Source organism: Canis lupus, chromosome 3 (assembly GCF_003254725.2).
Source record: "Canis lupus dingo isolate Sandy chromosome 3, ASM325472v2, whole genome shotgun sequence".
NCBI classification, from domain to species: domain Eukaryota; kingdom Metazoa; phylum Chordata; class Mammalia; order Carnivora; family Canidae; genus Canis; species Canis lupus.
The window spans coordinates 61,086,568-61,104,633 of record NC_064245.1 but is presented as its reverse complement, the minus strand read 5'-3'; the positions used below and the strand labels follow the sequence as shown (position 1 = coordinate 61,104,633).

The 18,066-nt window shown below is 51.5% G+C and overlaps 1 protein-coding gene across 7 annotated transcripts in view; it reads left to right on the top strand.

Moving 5' to 3' along the window:
* RGS12 (regulator of G protein signaling 12) overlaps nt 1–18,066 on the top strand; it is a 119,624-nt gene that overhangs the window by 19,726 nt on the left and 81,832 nt on the right. For 6 of the 7 annotated variants that reach the window (XM_025437842.3, XM_025437840.3, XM_025437841.3 and 3 more), the window contains exon 2: nt 7,841–9,821. In XM_025437842.3, the coding sequence (XP_025293627.1) occupies nt 7,941–9,821 (1,881 nt within the window). In that variant the 5' untranslated portion in view covers nt 7,841–7,940. Of the gene's footprint in view, nt 1–5,076; nt 5,181–7,840; nt 9,822–18,066 lie in introns of those variants that run through there. The other variant, XM_025437838.2, reaches the window with a different exon arrangement.

The following is an 18,066-nucleotide window of genomic DNA, read 5'->3' as shown; positions in this document are numbered from 1 at the left end:
TCCCCACGATGAGTTCCCCAGGATAGGATCCCAAAGGAGAGCATCCCCAGGACAGGCTCCCCCAGGACAGGTTCCCCAGGCAGGTCCTGTTGTCTCCATTCTTCCCTCCTCCTAGAGGTGCACTTGCACAGAGGTGCTCCTAGTATTTGTGAGACAGATGCAGACAAGCATCAGCTCGCTTCTTTGTATTAACAGAGCTATTTTAGGCCTCTGGTATTCAGGGGAAGACTGCAGAATTCTACACACATGAGGTACCACCTGTCCAGGAGTCCTTTTAAAAGAATTTCCTTCTTTGGTCCCAAAGCCCAAAAAGTCTTTTACAGAGAACATGGGAAATTCTCCTTGCCTCGTATATTTGAGGCTTCAGCTCACCCCTCTAGGATGTCTGGGAGCTTGTTTACACGTTGTTGCAGTTTATCAGACTCTTCCTGTTCAGGAGAGCACCAGAGTGCCGCAGATCTTGGAGGGTTGTGCTGGGAACGTGGCCCTTGGTGCATCTGGCTGGCTGGCTGGCTCGGATGAGCACAGTCTGCCTGGGCTGATGTTTATGTGGGGGCAGGCCCACCTTCCCATGGCAGCCCCACACTGGCCTAGAGCTTGCATCATGGGTAAAGAAAAAGAAACACAACCCGGGGAGTCAAACAAATGGTACAAATGAGACTGGTTCCAGATAAGGGGTATCCAGTTGATTCTTTTACTTTTTTTTTAATTTTTAAAATTTTTTTAATTTTTAATTTTTTTGTTTGTTTTAAAGATTTTATTTTATTCATGAGAGACACACAAAGAGAGGCAGAGACACAGGTAGAGGAGGAAGTAGGCTCACCGAGGGGAGCCCAGTGTGGGACTGGATCCCGGAATCTGGGATCATGCCCTGAGCCAAAGGCAGGTGCTCAACCACTGAGCCACCCAGGTGTCCCTTATTTTTTTTTTTAAAGATTCCATTTATTTATTCATGAGAGACACAGAGACACAGGCAGAGGGAGAAGCAGGCCCCATGCAGGGAGCCTGATGCGGGACTTGATCCCGGGACCCTGGGATCACGCCCTGAGCTGAAGGCAGACGCTCAACCGCTGAGCCACCCAGCTGTCCTGGGTCCATTAATTTTTGGACCACCTAATCCCCAACCAGGTTTTATTGGGCAAACATTGACTACCACTAATAAATCCAGTCAGTTTATCCATCCATCTATCCATCTACCTTCATCCATCCCCATCCATCTCTCCATCCCTCATCCATCCATCCCCCCCCTCCATTCATTCCCCATCCATCCATCCCCCATCTACCTCCAATCTGTCCACCCATGCTCTCCATCCCCACCATCACTGGAGCTGTGTTACTGGGGCTGTGGTAACCCATTGCTTCTGCAGAAACAGCCTGGTTGCAAAGCACTCCCTGAGAATTGGCATGACTGTGGTTTGAGGCGTGTAATTAAACTGCTGTGTTTTTCTTTGTAGGGCTTGAGCAAGTGGCCTGTCCCCTGAGCATGGGAGTGAGGCTGGGGAGTGTCCCCTTTGCTCTGGTGACTGCAGGATCCCTCTGATCTTTCTTCCAGTTTATTTCTCTCAGTCCTTTTCCACTTTTTTCTAACATCAAACAAGGCCAGACATCCCATCAAATGCTAAAAAGTCTGGCTTCAGTCTTAGCTGCCTTCAGGGTTCTCTGAAGAGAATATGTTTTCCGCATGGGGTGCAATTTAAGTCATACAACCCAGATATACCCTACAAATTTGGGGAACCCATTCTGGCTGCCTTCTGTGGGTGGTATAGTGACAGATGAACAGAGAGACTTGTCACCAAATTATCCACATGTTTCTTCCCCTCCATTCCCACTTTTTCCCTTGGCAGCTCCTGGTCAATCCTCTTGGTGGCTTAGCTCTTCTGCACTATTCTCATCTCCTGTTGGCCTTGGGGTTACCCACAGGGGAGGGCTTTGAAGTCTAGAGAGGAAAGGGGTCCTTACCTTGGTCGAGGGAGCTGGCAATGCCATTTTGTGGAGCACAATGGGTGGGGGCCGTGACCACCGGAGGGTCCCCACTGGGTGTGCTGTGCCCCTTGGGTTCCTTGGGAGCCACTCACCAAGCAACAGGTATGCAGATGTGCAGCTGGGGAGTCCTGGGTAGTCAGCCAGCATCCTTGTCCCTGAGCTGTGGGGTCTTTGAAGGAAGGGTCTGTTTCCTCAATTGGCAGCCCTGTTCTGGGCCAAGTCCCACACAAGGTCCCACCTGGTGTCACCATTGAACGGCAGGTAATGTGTGCAGGTGTCAAGCAGTGGTGGGTCAGGTCGGGACCTGTGGGGAGGGCCCTTTAAGGATGAGAGCTCAGTGAGGGTGTGGGTTATTAGTGGCTGTTCATGGCCTGGAACTGGCCTTGGTGAGCCAAGAACCCACCAGTCTGTTCTCTGGCATTTTGGGGACCTGGTGTGTTGGAGAGGGCAGGTCCTAGGTCAGTTTAGTCTGGGGGAGAGCAGGAAACATGTCTTGGACTGGGGAGTGCTTCTCTGAGATCAGGTGGCAGGTTACCAGAATGGATCAGACCAGGTGAGGCCAGGGTGCAAGGATGGTCAGCATGCGTCCTGGTATGTGTGACGGTGTTGGGGCTATGCTGCATCTTCTGCAAATGTCCCCAAGAAGTTGGGGGGAATAGTGCCCAGTGGGTGTTTGGTGCCATGGCAGTGGTGGCTGGAGGTAGCACCCAGACACAACAGCTTTGGGGGAGGATGTGAGGGGTAGGGCCTGCTGGTGGGTGGGTCCTGGTCGGAGAGGGTGGCACGGCACCGCAGGGCTTCTGCAGCAAGAGATCAGGCGGTCAGAGGGACTGTGGAGGTGGCCGGCGCCTGCTGTCTCAGCCCCAGGGCTGCTTCTGCTTCCTCTAAGGACCCCTCTGTGTGGAGGTGGAGAGAGCGGGGTTCAAATCCACTTGTGACACTCAGGAGCTGTGCAGCCTTGACAGGTTGCTTAGCTTCTCAGTGTGTCTGTTTGCTCATCTGCAAAATGGGAGTAATCCTACCTACGTCATAGCAGTGTGGCTTGTGGGCACACATGTTACCACACGTGGAGTCCTGAGAACAGCCCTGGCTCAGGCCAAGTACCAAGTACCAAGTACTGCACACAGCTCCCTGCTGCTAGTGCTTATCTGATATCTGCTTCTGTTCCTGCACTTCCCACTTGTCCTCATGTGCTGGGTGCCCTCTGCCCGGGGTCCTCAGCCTCCCCCTCTACCTCGTTTCCAGGCCCCCTTGTTGTAGCTGCTCTTCCCCGCTTCGGTCTTTTGGCACCTGTGCTCAGCTCAGGGCCTATCATGGTGACCTGGGGCATCATCGTTCCAAAATGCACCCCAGCAAGGAAGGATAGAGGAAGGGGGTGAGCCATGCGGTTGGCAGGAGTGCTAGATGCTGTGCTCCTCTCCTCTCCCTTCTGGGCCGGCAGACTTCTGCCCCTGCTCCTCCTGCTTTCCCTGCTTCCCCTCCTCCCCCTCCTCCCACTCCTGCTTTCCCTGCTCCCCCTGCTCTTCCTGCTCCCCCTGCTCCTCCTGCTCCCCCTCCTCCCTCTGTTCTCCCTGCTCCTGTTGCTCCTCCTGTTCCTCCTCCTGCTCCCGTGCTCCTCCTGCTCCCCCTGCTCCTCCTGCTCCCCCTGCTCCTCATCCTCCTCCCCCTGCTCTCCCTGCTCCTGTTGCTCCTCCTCCTCCTTCCCCTGCCTCCTCCTGCTCTCCCTGCCCCTCCTGCTCCTCCTCCTCTCCCTGCTCCTCTTCCCCCTGCTACTCCTGCTCTCCCTGCTCTCCCTGCAGGGCCCGGAGCACACCACGTGGGGTGGTGGCTCTTTGCCTTATCCTGCCTCTCCCTCCCTGGGGCCTGGGGGCTGCTCAGGGCCCCGTGTGGCTTCTGGGTGTGAGATGCTGCAGGGCACGGAGTAGACACTCACTTGGTGGCTGTGAGTGGAGCAACTCATCAGATAGGACTGTCTTCTGATTTGAACCTCAGAGAGGAGTAGGGAAAGGTCACGGCACCTGAAGTATAGTCCTGGGTCCTGCTGGCCTGAATGACGTAGGTAAAGGAATGACAGTGTCATTTGATCCTGGTAGTGGGCATAGTGGGGGGACCCTTGTGTCCTATTGTCTGTGTTGTGAGGAAGCCGTCGCTTCTTTCTGAGCTGTTCCCTTTTTCTGCGCAATGGGGAGGCCAGCTTGGATGATGTGTCCATTGGCTGGGGCTACAGCAGAACCCTGCATGCTGAGCACCTGAAAGCACACCGAGGTCCAGTGTTTGGCGAGGACACTCCCTGGTTCCAGATAACCGCCTTCTCGAGTCCTCACTGTCTTCACCTGATGGAGAGCGGGGGTGGGGGTGTCCTGCTTTACAGGACACGAATCTCATCCTGATGGCTCCACCCTCACGATTTCATCTAAACCTCCTCACTTCCCAAGCCTCTCCTCCACACACCTTCACACTGGGGGGTAGCATTTCAACATCTGTGAATTTGGAGCTACACACATTCAGCCCATAGCAGGTGATCTCAAGTCAGGGCGCTCCAGGTGTTGTTACCTGTCGAAATCACCTGGCAGGTGTGTGTGGGGGAGAGACTTTGTTGAAGCGGGCAGCTCAGACCTCCTCACCTGGAGTATCCGGGTGGAGGAAGGGGACCCAGGAACTGGCCCTTGAGCAGCCGAGATGGCAAAAATGCCAACAGGAGCTGGAAACTGTGCCCTATGGTTTCTTCCAAATTTCACTCTGCTCACTTTACTATTAACTGATATAGTTTAAGGAAAAATTAACCTGTAGGCTGAACTCAAAATGTGGTTGTAGGTATTAAGACACTACTTATATGAATTAGAAACAATTCTTTTTCAGTGAGTAAAGCACAGGGACAGGACCTGTGGTCAGAAAGTTGCTTGAATTAGAAACAGTTTTTAATCAATAGAGGAATGTGACTGTAAGAATCCAGTAGAAATATTTGGGTAAGTCACATAGAAGACTGTTGGCTTGGTGTTACATCGTACAGTGCTAGGACTCTGGTGTTTGGGTGAATTACAAAATAATTCTGCATGTAAAATTGGGAAATCATTAATTTTATACAGGCAGTACCTGTTGTTTGGCAGAGACAGCCAGCAGTCTTCTGTCACTGGAGGAAGGCAGCAGGGCGTCATCAACCCCTGTCCTGGGAGGGGTCATGGTGATGGGTGGCACAGGTAGGCATAGTGGCCCTTGCATCTGTGTGCTCTCTCCTCACCAGTAGGGTGACGCCCCTGGCACGAGTTTCTGTGGCCACGGAAGCAAACTCGGAGGCTTGGAACAACACAACTTTATTCTCTCACAGTTCTGGGTGATAAGTCCACAGTCAGTCTCACCTGCTACAGTCACAATGTCGTGGGACTGTTCCTTCTGGAGGCCCTAGGGGAGGGTCTGTTTTCCTCACCTTTTGTGGCTTCTAGGGGTGCCCCGATTGGGAGCTGTGTGGCCCTTCCTCTACCTTCATAGCCTGCCACTCTGATCTCCACTTCTCTCTAACCCTGACCCTCCTGCCTCCCTCTGATCAGGACCCTGTGACTCCAGGGGTTGCTCAGATCAGCGAGGATAACCTTCTGTGTTCAGGAGCCTTCACCTGAACATGCCTACGAGGTCTCTTTGGCTGTGGGAGGCTACTTCCCAGTTCCCTGGGGGTGAGGCGTATTTGGTGGGGGAGCATCATTCAGCGTGGAAGTGGCCTGGTGAGGAGACCCTGAACACTATTCTTGGCCAACTTTAATAGATGTTTTTAATGATGAATATCAAGTAGTTAAATGTCCAGTCATAATACTTAAGTGATTCTTGTATCACTACTTAGATATTAAACAGTATGGTAATTTAGAAATACTTTGTTCTTTTATCACTCTTAGCCATCGGGGTGATTTTGTTCAAATCCACATCTTGCACACTGTGTCCTCTCTGTCCTTGCCTCCACTGGTGGGGCCACCCTGGAGCACACCCTTCAGTTCCTGTAGCTTCTTCTGTCATGCATGGGTGGGCATTTTTTTTGTTTTAATTTTTATTTATTTATGATAGTCACAGAGAGAGAGAGAGAGAGAGGCAGAGACACAGGCAGAGGGAGAAGCAGGCTCCATGCACCGGGAGCCCGACGTGGGATTCGATCCTGGGTCTCCAGGATCGCGCCCTGGGCCAAAGGCAGGCGCCAAACCGCTGCGCCACCCAGGGATCCCGCATGGGTGGGCATTACTTGAAATTAAGCTTCTGTGACTGCGTACCTTTCCCAGGATGAAGAATTGATCCTAACAACTTTAGAACAATTATTTTAAAAATGTACTTTCCTTAAGAAACATGATATCTATACTGTTTTGGGTCTTCACAACATGATTTGCTGTATTGTTTTTTAAAGTGATCTTTGAAGGGTTTTGTACAGTAGGAGCTCCACAGTGGGACCAGGCTGTCCCCCGAGAGGCCTGTGCTGCACTGGGCCTGGGCAGGTGTCCAGGAAGTGTTCCCGCTCCTCAGCTGGACACCCCCCTGCCTGTGCCAGACCCCTTCTTCCTGAGGGTCTGCGGTTTGGGCTGAGCCAGGGGCAGGGGCCTGGAGGACCAGCCCCAGCAAGCCCTGTTCTACGTCCTTAACGAGCCACCCTGGCTGACAAGACCCCACACGTGTTGTCACTACACGCTGCTGGGAATGGAGTGCATCCCACCTGAGTCCCAGGGAGAGGATGCTGGAAGCTGGCACCTGATTCCTCTGGACTTCGTCCCCCTGACTTCTTGACCCCATACCTCTCCCTTTGGCCAACTCCCTGGGATCAATCCCAGCCATGAGCACAACTTTATTCTAGGTCCTGTGTGTCCTCCTAATGAGTCATGGAACTGGGATGGTCCTGGGACCCTGACACAGGTTTGTTTTTGAGGACAACCAAGGCTGAAGTCATCCCCGGAACAATTAAATTATATTCCTTTGCTCTTTTTTTTTTAAATGTTTTTTAAAGATTTTATTTATTCATGAGAGAGAGAGAGAGAGAGGCAGAGACACAGGCAGAGGGAGAAACAGGCTCCATGCAGGGAGCCTGATGTGGGACTTGATCCCTGGACTCCAGGATCACACCCTGGGCTGAAGGCGGCGCTGAACCGCTGAGCCACCCAGGCTGCCCTCCTTTGCTCTTTTTGGTGGTTTTAACTGTTCTATCCGGTGGCCTCTGTAGTTGGCTGAGGCGATTTCAGACTAACGCAGTTTTCCCACATGGTACCTTGTTCAGAAGAAATTAATTGAGGGAGGAAAAATATGAGAGAATATAAGCTGACTCTTTCCTGATGGATTGCTGCTTGTGATGGAGGAATTTGTGATCAGATAGGCGCCTTTCTACCCCAGGTCTGTAGCCAGCACTGCTTCTCACTCTGCCTCTGCGTCTCAGATTAAAGTGCAGGTAGGGATGTGCTGGATCTGCAGAGGGGCACGAGAGCCCCATTGTGCCCATTTCCAGGCGCTGCCAGGCTACTGGTCTTCTGATCACACTTGGAATGGTAAGGGTCTTGAGGTGTCTTTCCTTTCTGCCCAGACAGGCAGGAGAAGGCAGGAGAAGCTTCTGCTGCAGCCCTGGATCCCTCAAACCTAAGGTGGGAGTAACGTCACATCAGTGTTGCAAAGTGTGTCGATTCTGGGAAACACAGTCTGCTCCGGAGGGAAATTTCTGAGGCTGACTTTATGGTTTACCATATGTAGAGACTGCTTTTCCTTCCTTTGGACATTTATGTGTTAACCAGACACTCTTTCTATGATGGTTTTTGTTATGAGTTATCTTTTTATATTTAGGTTATATGGGTAAGCAATGGAAATATGGGATCTGGAATAACAAGCTATCTATTGTCTTCCTTAGGGCATTATTTCAAGGAAAAGTGCAGTAGCACCCAGCATTCCCTGAACTATGGATCCCCTGCAGTAAAGAATGATGCCCTTGGTATTGCAAGCACATCGAGATGTATAGAGCAGGGGACACAGTGGAGCGTCCACTTCATGGGCCGGCGCCCCTTCGCATGAGGAGTGTGGAAGTGGCCAGAGGAAGAACAGGGTACGGATTCACCCTTTCTGGTCAGGCGCCTTGTGTGCTCAGCTGTGTCATGAGAGGGAGCCCTGCAGATTTTGTGGGCCTCCGTGCTGGTGATCAGATATTTGCTGTCAATGAAATCAATGTGAAGAAAGCGTCCCATGAGGATGTAGTGAAATTAATTGGGAAATGTTCTGGTGTCCTGCACATGGTGATTGGTGAAGGCATTGGCCACGTGGAGTCCTGTTCCAGTGATGAAGAGATTGGATTTTATGAAGGAAAAGGCTGGCTGAAGCCCAAGCTTGATTCTAAAGCCTTAGGTATAAATAGAGCAGAGCGAGTTGTTGAAGAAATGCAGTCCGGTGGAATTCTCAGTATGATCTTTGAAAATCCTAGTCTTCGTGCGAGCAATTCAGAGCCCTTGAAATTGAAACAAAGATCCCTTTCAGAGTCAGCCGCTGCGCGATTTGACCTTGGACGTGAAAGTATAAGTCATCCGAATCCTGGCCTGCTTTCTAAGGAGGAAGTATCAAAAATGATTAATGATGATTCGGTTTTCAGTATCGGACCTGAGAATCCTGAAGATTTTGTAGTAGATGCAAGTATTTTAAACGTTGCCATGGTCGTAGGCTACTTAGGTTCCATCGAACTTCCTTCCACAAGCTGCAACCTTGAGTCGGACAGTTTACAGGCGATCCGTGGCTGCCTGCGGCGCTTGCGGGCGGAGCAGAAAATCCACTCCCTGGTGACGATGCGGGTCCTGCACGACCGTGTGCAGCTCTGTACTGACCAGGCGGCTGTTCTGGCCGAGTACCCGGCTGAGAAGCTGGCCTTCAGTGCTGTGTGCCCAGATGACAGGAGGCTCTTTGGGCTCGTGACCATGCAGACCAGTGACGATGGGAGTCTGGCTCACGAGGATGAGGGTGCCTTGCGGACTTCCTGCCATGTGTTCATGGTGGATCCAGACTTATTCAATCACAAGATCCATCAGGGCATTGCTCGGCGGTTTGGGTTTGAGTGCACGGCTGACCCCGACACCAACGGCTGCCTTGAGTTCCCAGCATCCTCTCTCCCTGTCCTCCAGTTTGTCTCCGTACTGTACAGAGACATGGGCGAGCTAATCGAGGGAGTCAGGGCCCGGGCCTTTGTGGACGGGGATGCGGATGCCCACCAGAACACCAGCACCAGCAGCAACAGTGACAGTGGCATTGGCAACTTCCACCAGGAGGAGCGAAGCAGCCGAGTGCTTGTGGTTGACCTGGGCGCCAGCTCTAGCAGGCACGGCCCCAGCAACAGTGGCTGGGAGGGTGCCGGTGGGAGGAGCTCCCAGCCTTGGGGTGCCCCCTGGAATGGGGCCTTTTGCCACGACCCCGAAGGGGGCCCCCTGTTTGAGGCCTCTCCACAGGCTGATAGGTGCCGGGACTTCAGTAAGCACTTAGGGTCCACTTCTCACGGAGAGGCTCCCCCTGCCCCCTTGCGGAGTTCAGTGCCGCCTTCCAAGAGGGGTGCCGTGGGCCATGGCGGTAGTTTCGGCCAGCGGTGGCTTCCAGTCCACGTCCTGCAGGAGTGGCAGTGCGGACATGCCAGTGACCAGGAGTCTTACACAGACTCCACCGATGGGTGGTCTAGTGTCAACTGCGGCACGCTGCCCCCTCCCATGAGCAAGATTCCCGCCGACCGCTACAGGGTGGAGGGCAGCTTGGCACAGCCCCCCCTGAGCACCCAGAAAAGGGACTGGTCCAGGAAGGCTTTCGGGATGCAAAACATTTTCGGTCCCCATCGACAAGTTAGAAAGACTAAGGAAGACAAAAAGGTAAGCCTGTTAGATGTGATTCGGTAAAACTGAGCTGGATATCGTAACTCAGTCACTGATGGCATGATACATGCTAGTTGACAAGTGTCCAGTCCCGTTTTTCTCCTGCTGCCCTTGGGCCCTGCCTCTGTTGGCCTTGCAGGATGTCTTTTGCTTATGTGCGGTGGGCTCTGTCCTGCCCGGGAGCCCTCTAGGTACTGCCCCCTCTCTGGCGGGTCCTGTGCAGAGCAGATAATGGAGGAGGGATATCACTTCTCACAGCCAGGCTGAGGCTCTCCTCCCTCCCTCCCTCCTGCCCTTTCGTACTGCTGGTGCCTAGGAGGGTCCTATCCATGGGCCCCTTTGGAGCCCATTTTATCCCACCCTTTTGAGATGAGAAAATTCTTGAAGCACAGATACTGTTGATCTCAAGACAGGTCACTTCCCAGGGTGTGGATCCTTGCTCTGTTTACTTCATCTGGAAAATCCTGAAAGAAATGCTGGCTGAACTCGGCAGTGGGCTGGTGGCTTGTGCTCCTTATTCACTGAAGGTGCCTATCAAATGGTAAGGGACCATGCTTGGTGCAGCAGTGCTTTGAGCATCTCACACCTGTCCATGTCCCTTTGGGGCCTTTGCCTTCCCCACTAGGAGCTCAGTTTGGAGCATGAGGGCGGGCGTTAGCATGTAGGACTTTCCTTGGCAGAGGGGTGGCCAGTGGCACCAGAGGGACAGGCTGAGCTGCTGTGTCGCCGGCGCCCAGTGAAAGACCCAGTGAGACATGGAATGGTGCCTGGCTTGGGTTGTCTCCAAGGGACTTTTCTCAGAGGACTTTTCATGATTTAATTTTTTTTAATTTATTTTTTTAAAGATTTATTTATTTATTTATTCATGAGAGACAGAGAGAGAGGCAGAGACACAGGCAGAGGGAGAAGCAGGCTCCATGCAGGGAGCCCGACGTGGGACTCGATCCTGGGTCTCCAGGATCACACCCTGGGCAGCAGGCGGCACTAAACTGCTGCGCCACCAGGGCTGCCCTTCATGATTTTAAAATACCTTTTCTGCATGTGTTCACATTTCTGTTCTTGATAGCCAAGAGTCTCACAAGGAGATCCTTCTGCTGGCTGGTGAGGATGGGGTTGGGGAAACAGGAGAGCTGAGGGGCTGTTCAGCGAATATTCTGTTCATGCCTGCACCCTTCCTAGTAGTTTCCTAGTCATAGTAGTTTCCACTGTACAGCACTCTGAAGATTTAGAGATGGAGGAGAGGTCAGACCCCCTGGCTTTCCCTCTCCCAATGGCCATGATCACATTTTGAAGAGTCTAAGGGTAGATTTTTGTCCTTATAAACAGTTGTAATTGTGTGGGTTTTTGACTCAGTTCCTAAACTGCTGCTGCCAGATGTTCTATTGTCATGTGCACCTGTTCTCTTGTCCCTTGGCTGAGCCACACATGGCCTGGGTTCTTGGGGCGATCCCCCCCACCCACATCCTTCTCGTCTGCTCCAGCCAGCCAGACTGTGACATGGATGCTTCACACTTGAGCCTCCTTCTGGGGTTGGGGGTGGGGAGGTTCCAGCAGCACGTCCTTCCCTATTGCTGTGGTAGGCTAAGGAAGGAGGGCCCGAAAGGTGGTAAATGTTATCTGAAATTGGAAAATTCACCACCCCTTTGAATGCATATCCCACAAATGTGTCTCCACTGGTGGTGTATAAGTGGATTTTTGCATTGGGGGAAGGAAAGGGTGTTTATGTGGCTCTCTGCAGGTCCGGTGTACCCCTGGTCATTCTGGGTGGAAGCCCTGTGTGTGCACTGCAGGGCTCTCTGCTGTCTTAGACTGCACCCAGTGGGGTTTCAACCTCAGGGCACCTGCGAAGAGGGGGTGCTACAGCCCCTGTTCTGCAAGTGACGTAGCCAAGGTTTGAGGTTTAACAGTCAGGATTAAGCAGGGTCATGATTCAAACCTTGGATTTCTTCTTTTTGTTAAAGATTTATTTTTTTTTAAGATTTTATTTATTCATAAGAGACACACACACAGAGACAGAGACACAGGCAGAGGAAGAAGCAGGCTCCATACAGGGAGCCCGACGTGGGACTTGATCCTGGGTCCCCAGGATCACACCCTGGGCTGAAGGCGGTGCTAAACCGCTGAGCCACCTGGGCTGCCCAAGATTTAATTTTTTTTAGGGGAGTTTTAGGTTTACAGTAACATTAAGAAGGTGCAGAGATTCCCCGCATACGCTTTGCCCACACATGTGCACAGCCTCCCTGACTATCCGCATCCCCACCGGGGAGTACCCGGTACTGATACCATCATCACCCAGAGTTTATAGCTCAGTTCCAGGTCCCTGTCGATGTTGTGTGTCTGTTGGCTTAGACCACTGCGGAATGACAGGTGTCCACCCCTGTGGTATCACACAGAGGAGCTTTGCTGCCCTAAACACCCTCGTGCTCCCCCGGGGTCCTCCTCCCCAACCCCAGCCCCTGGCACCCACTGGTCTCCTTCCTGTACCCATCGTCGCTCTGTTTTTCCAGAATGTGCGGCAGAGGGACTCCTACAGCACACAGCGTTTGCTGACTGGCTTCTTCCTCTGACGTGCACCTGAGGCTCCTCCAGGCCCTTTTGTGCCTTGATAGTTTGTTTCTGTTTAACGCTGAATAATCCACCATCTAGATGGACACAGCTTATTCCTTCATCACCAGCTAAGGACATCTTGGTTCCTTCTGAGTTTGGGGAATTATGAACAAAGCTGCTGTTAACATCTGTGTGTAGGGTTTTGTGTGGACGAGTTTTCAGCTCCTTTGGGTAAATGCCAAGCAGCTTCATTGCTGGATCAGATGGTAAATGTTTAGTTTGTAAGAAACTGACAGACCATCTCCCAGAGCGTCTGCACCGGTGATTCTGTGTCCCCAGTGTGGTAAGCAGGAGCTCCTGTGGCTCTGTGTCCTCGCCAGCACGTGCTGTGGTGGGAGGCCCAGATTTGGCCGTTCTGACAGGTGTGTAGTGGTATCTTACTCTTATTTTAATTTGCAGCTCCTTGATGTGGTAGGATGCCGACCCCTTCTCATATCCTTCCCTGTCATATGCTTGCAGTCTGTGGCTTGTTTTATTCTCTTGACATGGTCTTTCCCAGAGCAGAACTTCTTAGTTTTATTTTTTAATATTTTATTTTTTAATTTATTCATGAGAGAGAGAGAGAGAGGCAGAGACATAGGCAGAGGGAGAAGCAGGCTCCATGCAGGGAGCCCGACGTGGGACTCGATCCTGGGTCTCCAGGATCAAGCCCTGAGCCAAAGGCAGGCGCTAAACCACTGAGCCACCTGGGCTGCCCCAAACTTCTTAGTTTTAGTGAAGCCCAGGTGATGAGTTCTCTCATGAATCATGCCTTCGGCGGTATATCTGAAAAGGCCTCATCAAGCCCACAATCATCTAGCTTTTCTCCTGTGTCATCTTCAAGCTTTATATAAATTTTTTATTTCACATTGAGGTGTATGATCCATTTGAGGTTAATTTCTGTTAAGGGTATACCGTCTATGGGGAATATAAATAATAGTGAAAGGGAATATAAGGGAAGGGAGAAGAAATGTGTGGGAAATATCAGAAAGGGAGACAGAACGTAAAGACTCCTAACTCTTGGAAGCAAACTGGGGGTGGTGGAGGGGGAGGAGGGCGGGGGGTGGGAGTGAATGGGTGACGGGCACTGGGGGTTATTCTGTATGTTGGTAAATTGAACACCAATAAAAAATAAATTTAAAAAAAAGGGTATATGGTCTGGGTCTAGATTTATTTTTCTGTGTAGGGACGGCCCATGGCTCCTGTACCATTTGTTGAAGATGCTGTCTTTGTTTGCTTGTGTTGCCTTTGTTCCTTTGTCAGAGATCAGTGATGATATTTATGAGGGTCTCAGGCTTCTTTTTGATGTTCTTTCACCTTGAACACAAGTGTAGTGAGAAGGAGGGCCAGGCTGGTAAGACTTAGGCTGTAACAGAGGAGGACATGCTGCGGTGGAGTTGGGGTGTCTCTTGTGCTGGGAGATAACAGGAAGGTGCTCACCAGTGTACTGTGGACCCAGGTAGGAATTCTGTGAGCCCGTCAGGTGGGTATCGTTCTTTTTATTTTACTGACAAGGAAAGTCAGGTTTATATGCGTCAGAAGACCAAGGAAGTGCTGAGATTCAGACTTCCCTGGGTCTCTCTGACTTCCTTCATTAGACTAGTTTGGATGACTTGTTCCTTTGGTAACGGTGATGGGACACCCAGTTCATCTAAAAATAAGGAGTGGTGAATGGTGTTTTATTGGATTCCTACTAAAATCTCTTGAAGGTTATCAGTTACTTTTTACTTTGCTCCATGGATTCTCCTGATTATTAGCTCAGCCTAATCTCACAGCCTCCCTTGCTGGAGTGGCAGAAGCTTCCAGAGGTTGTGAGGTGGTCTCCTGGTGTCCCTCCTGGAGGCTTGTTGGGATGAGGAAGACAGGCCAGGAGGGATGAGGGAAGTGCCTGGGAGTGGGGAGAGAGTGAGAGGTGTTGGGAAGGGCACGTGGTGGGTGCCATGCAGTGGAGGCCCCAGGTGACTCCCATTCTTCTGCATGGTAGCAGTGGCTCCAGTGACATGCTGTGCATGGGTCAGGGGACAGAAAACACACCAGGTTTGAGCAGAGAAACAGCGTGGAAAAGTGTGACATAGGCCAAAGATGGTGAGCTGCTAGGAGGAAGAGCCCTCTTGGACCCTGGGGCAGGCCTCACAGCAGTGGCGGGACAGGGGCCAGCTGGAGAGGCTGCCCCCCAAGGCCCCGCTGCTCTCTTGGAAACAGTGCAGGAACCCATCGGAATGCAGCCACTATGGGACGGCCATCCCCAAGCACTCACTCACCACCTCCTGGAAGACATCCCAGACCAGAGCAAGGTCCTGTTAGACCTTGACACCTCCCTCCCTCCTTGGCTGGCAGCGCCTCCATCAGGCCAGCAGGCCGTGAGAAGGCCACCCATATGAGCCGGGTGGCCACTCCCGCATTGCCCTTGGCAGAGTGGGGAGCGTGTTTGAGCTTTTCCTACCCCCAAGCCCATCTCGATCCCCAGCTCTCCTGGAGCCAGTCTTGGTCACCTGTGCCTGAGGGCTGTTTCTTGTGGTTATAGGGCAGTGCTGGCCTGGGCAGCCTTGTGGCTCCTCTTCTCTGGGAGCCATATGGGGAGTGACATGCTACCTCCGCCTCAAGATGGCCTTTCCTGGTCTCTAGGTGCTGACGATGGCTCCCACATTGTGCTCCGCAGCTCTTTGTATGAGATGTGCCCTGTGAGTTCCTGGGTCGTACCTGTACGCAGTCTGTTAGCTCCACAGTGAAGGAGGAAGCTGACCCCCAGAAGTGCTCTTCCAGGCCCATCTCTTCACTGTCCTCCTCTGCCACCGCTTTGGTTACAGCCTTCAGTGATTTCCCGCTTTGTTTACTTTGCTTTTTGCTGAGTATCTTAGGTACAAAAGGGAACGTATGACTAACAAAGGGATTGATGTTGAAGAAAACCCAAGACCTTGAGATGTGATCTGTATCATCAAAAATGATCCCATTACATTTAATTTGAATTAAGGATATTTAATTCTGCTTCTTTGAAAACTGATATTCTAAAAATAATATTAATCAAAATATCTGGCTAAGTAGCAAAATCCATATTCTTAAACTTCACACGTAATGGATTTTGGAAAAATTAAAAATGGAAATATGTTCATTATAAGACCATCTAAAGGATTTCTTATTGTTATTTTGAAATGAATTCGTAAATATTTTTAAACTTCTCAGTTTCATTTTTAATATGGAAAATAAACAATAGGTGGATCCCACAGAAACAGAAGCTCTTTGGGATCAGCAGTACTTTGTATGAGGGTACAGGCATCCTGAGACCACAGTGTTTGAAGACAAGATGCCCTGGAGGCACTCACCGGTTTGCAGGACAGACGTTCAGGAGTGAGTCCTTTCCAAACTGGCAGTGTTGGTGGGCACCTAATAAATACCTTTTTGATTGAATACAATGAAAAAGTGCTGAAAAATACACCGTAGACTACATGCACTCATTTAAAAGAAAGCAACATGAGTTAGCGAACATGGAGGGCAAGACAGGGTCACGCCTACACCCCAGTGGCCGTATCTGCTGTGCTTGGGAGGGGGGTGTCAGCTGAGTCACACGGTGGCCTCTGCTGCAGGAGGCTGTCAGTGTCGTGGTGAGCCCCTGGGCCTCATGTGCAGCACACAGCCCCATGGCAGAGGCAGGAGGGAAGAGAAGTTAGCGCCATCTCTGCCTCAGGCAGTGGGGTCCATGTACCAGCCCCATGGAAAGCCCCCCCAAGGCACAGGGAGAAAGGTCACCAAAATACATGTATTTAATATCCCATTTTTGTGTAAAAATGTCAATACCCCTCAAATGAACCTGTATGTTTTAAAGTGTGTACATGTTTATATATAAATGTATAGAAACAAGTCAAAGGAAATGCTCCCTACTGAGCAGTTACCATGGGGGTGTAAGGGGAGATTGGGGATGGGTCCAGGACATTTTGGTTTTATCTTGTGTTACTTTGATTTTTTTATTATGGGAATAAGAACATATTTTACTTGCTAAAAATCATTCCTTTGGAGAAAAAAATTATTTTTCTGAATTCTGTTTAGTAAGAACCAAGTGAGGCATGGCGCTGGAAGCCGAAGCCATGTTTCTGTGGCATAGCTGGTGATGGGCTGGTCCCCCGGGGGCCGGGAGGGTACCTGGTTCAACAAACAGATCTCGTACAGCCTTCCAGTACAATGAGAGGAAGTTTTAAAATAGATCTTAGAAAAAAAGAATCTGGAGGATACTGTATCCTTCTGCACAAAGTGGCTTTGCCCATTAGCCTGTGGGAACCACGCCCGAGCACCGTGGCGTCACTTTCTGCCCCAGGTCGCCAGGCCAGGAAGCAAACGGGAAGCCAGGCCGGGCCAGCCGGCTGTTGCTGCTGGGCTGGTGGCTGGTGCTGAGGGGCAGGTGGAGGCAGCCCGGAGCCCCCGTGGAGGGGGGCATGTGGGTGGTTGGGGGGCTCAGGGAGGCAGGACCAGGTGCTGCGGAGGAGGTGGCGGGAGCACAGGGAGTGCCAGGACAGAGACAGAGCGTCCCCCACCCCCACTGTCCTGCCAGGGTTTCCTGTGCTTTCCAGGAAAAGTGAGAGTGTTCCGAGCGAGGTGGCCCCGTTCCCGCCAGAGTCAGGAGCCGGGGAGGCCGCAGCAGTAGCGTGTTCTGTCTTCCTGCCGCCCTCTCCGCTCGGCTCTGTGAGGGGCTCAGCGCAGCGGTGTCGGCTCAGATTTAGCCATGCACTGTCTGCTGCTGCGGCCCATTCATTTCCACCGTGTGTGCACTGCCACACACACACGCACACACACACATGCTCTCGCTCACACGTTCACACACTCACTTTCACACATGCACACATTCGCCCACACTTACACACTCACACCCATGCATTTTCATACTCTCACATTCACACTTTTACGCATTCACACAGTTCTCACAAACACTCTCACATCCACACATCCTCTCACACACACTTTCTCTTACGTATTCACACATGCACACTCACATACACACTCTGAGCCATTGAGGAAATGGCAAGTGCTGCTCTTATGAGCATCCTGCACACATGTCCATCTCCGGCAATGCATGTGAAGGGATTTCCCGGGGTCTGTCCAAAGAGTGCAATGGCCAGTCGGTAGCAGTGCTTGTTCATCTTTGCCGATAACTGCCAGGTGTTGAGTTTTTAGTATCCATATTTTAGTATCCGGCAGGTTTCTGGAGCAGCGACAGATTGGACTACTGACTTATAACAACCACACTTTTTCCTGGTGCTCAGTCCTTGTCCCTGGACCATGGCAGTGTCAGCCACGTCAGGTGTCACTCTACACGCACCAGGGTGGTACTTACTGTAGGTGAGGAACCCTGAAAAGAGGAATCAGGGAGCTTATACACAGGCTATACCCTCTTCCTCCTGGCTCTTTAAGCAAGTTTCCTTGGAGACAGAGGGAAGAACCCTGGGTTTTCCCTCCTACTCTTCGCAATGTAAATAAGTATCTCTGGTAGGTTCTCCCCAGACATGCTCCCCCCTCAACTCTGAAATGGAAGGTCTTACCCTCTGGAGGTAAATCTCCTGAGTTTCCTGTCTGCTTCCTCCTAATTAAGTCACCAAATCTAAGACTGGGAGACTGTGGGTCAGGTCCCATGTCTCAGTTTCCCAACAGTCCCAGTCTGCTAAGCATGAGC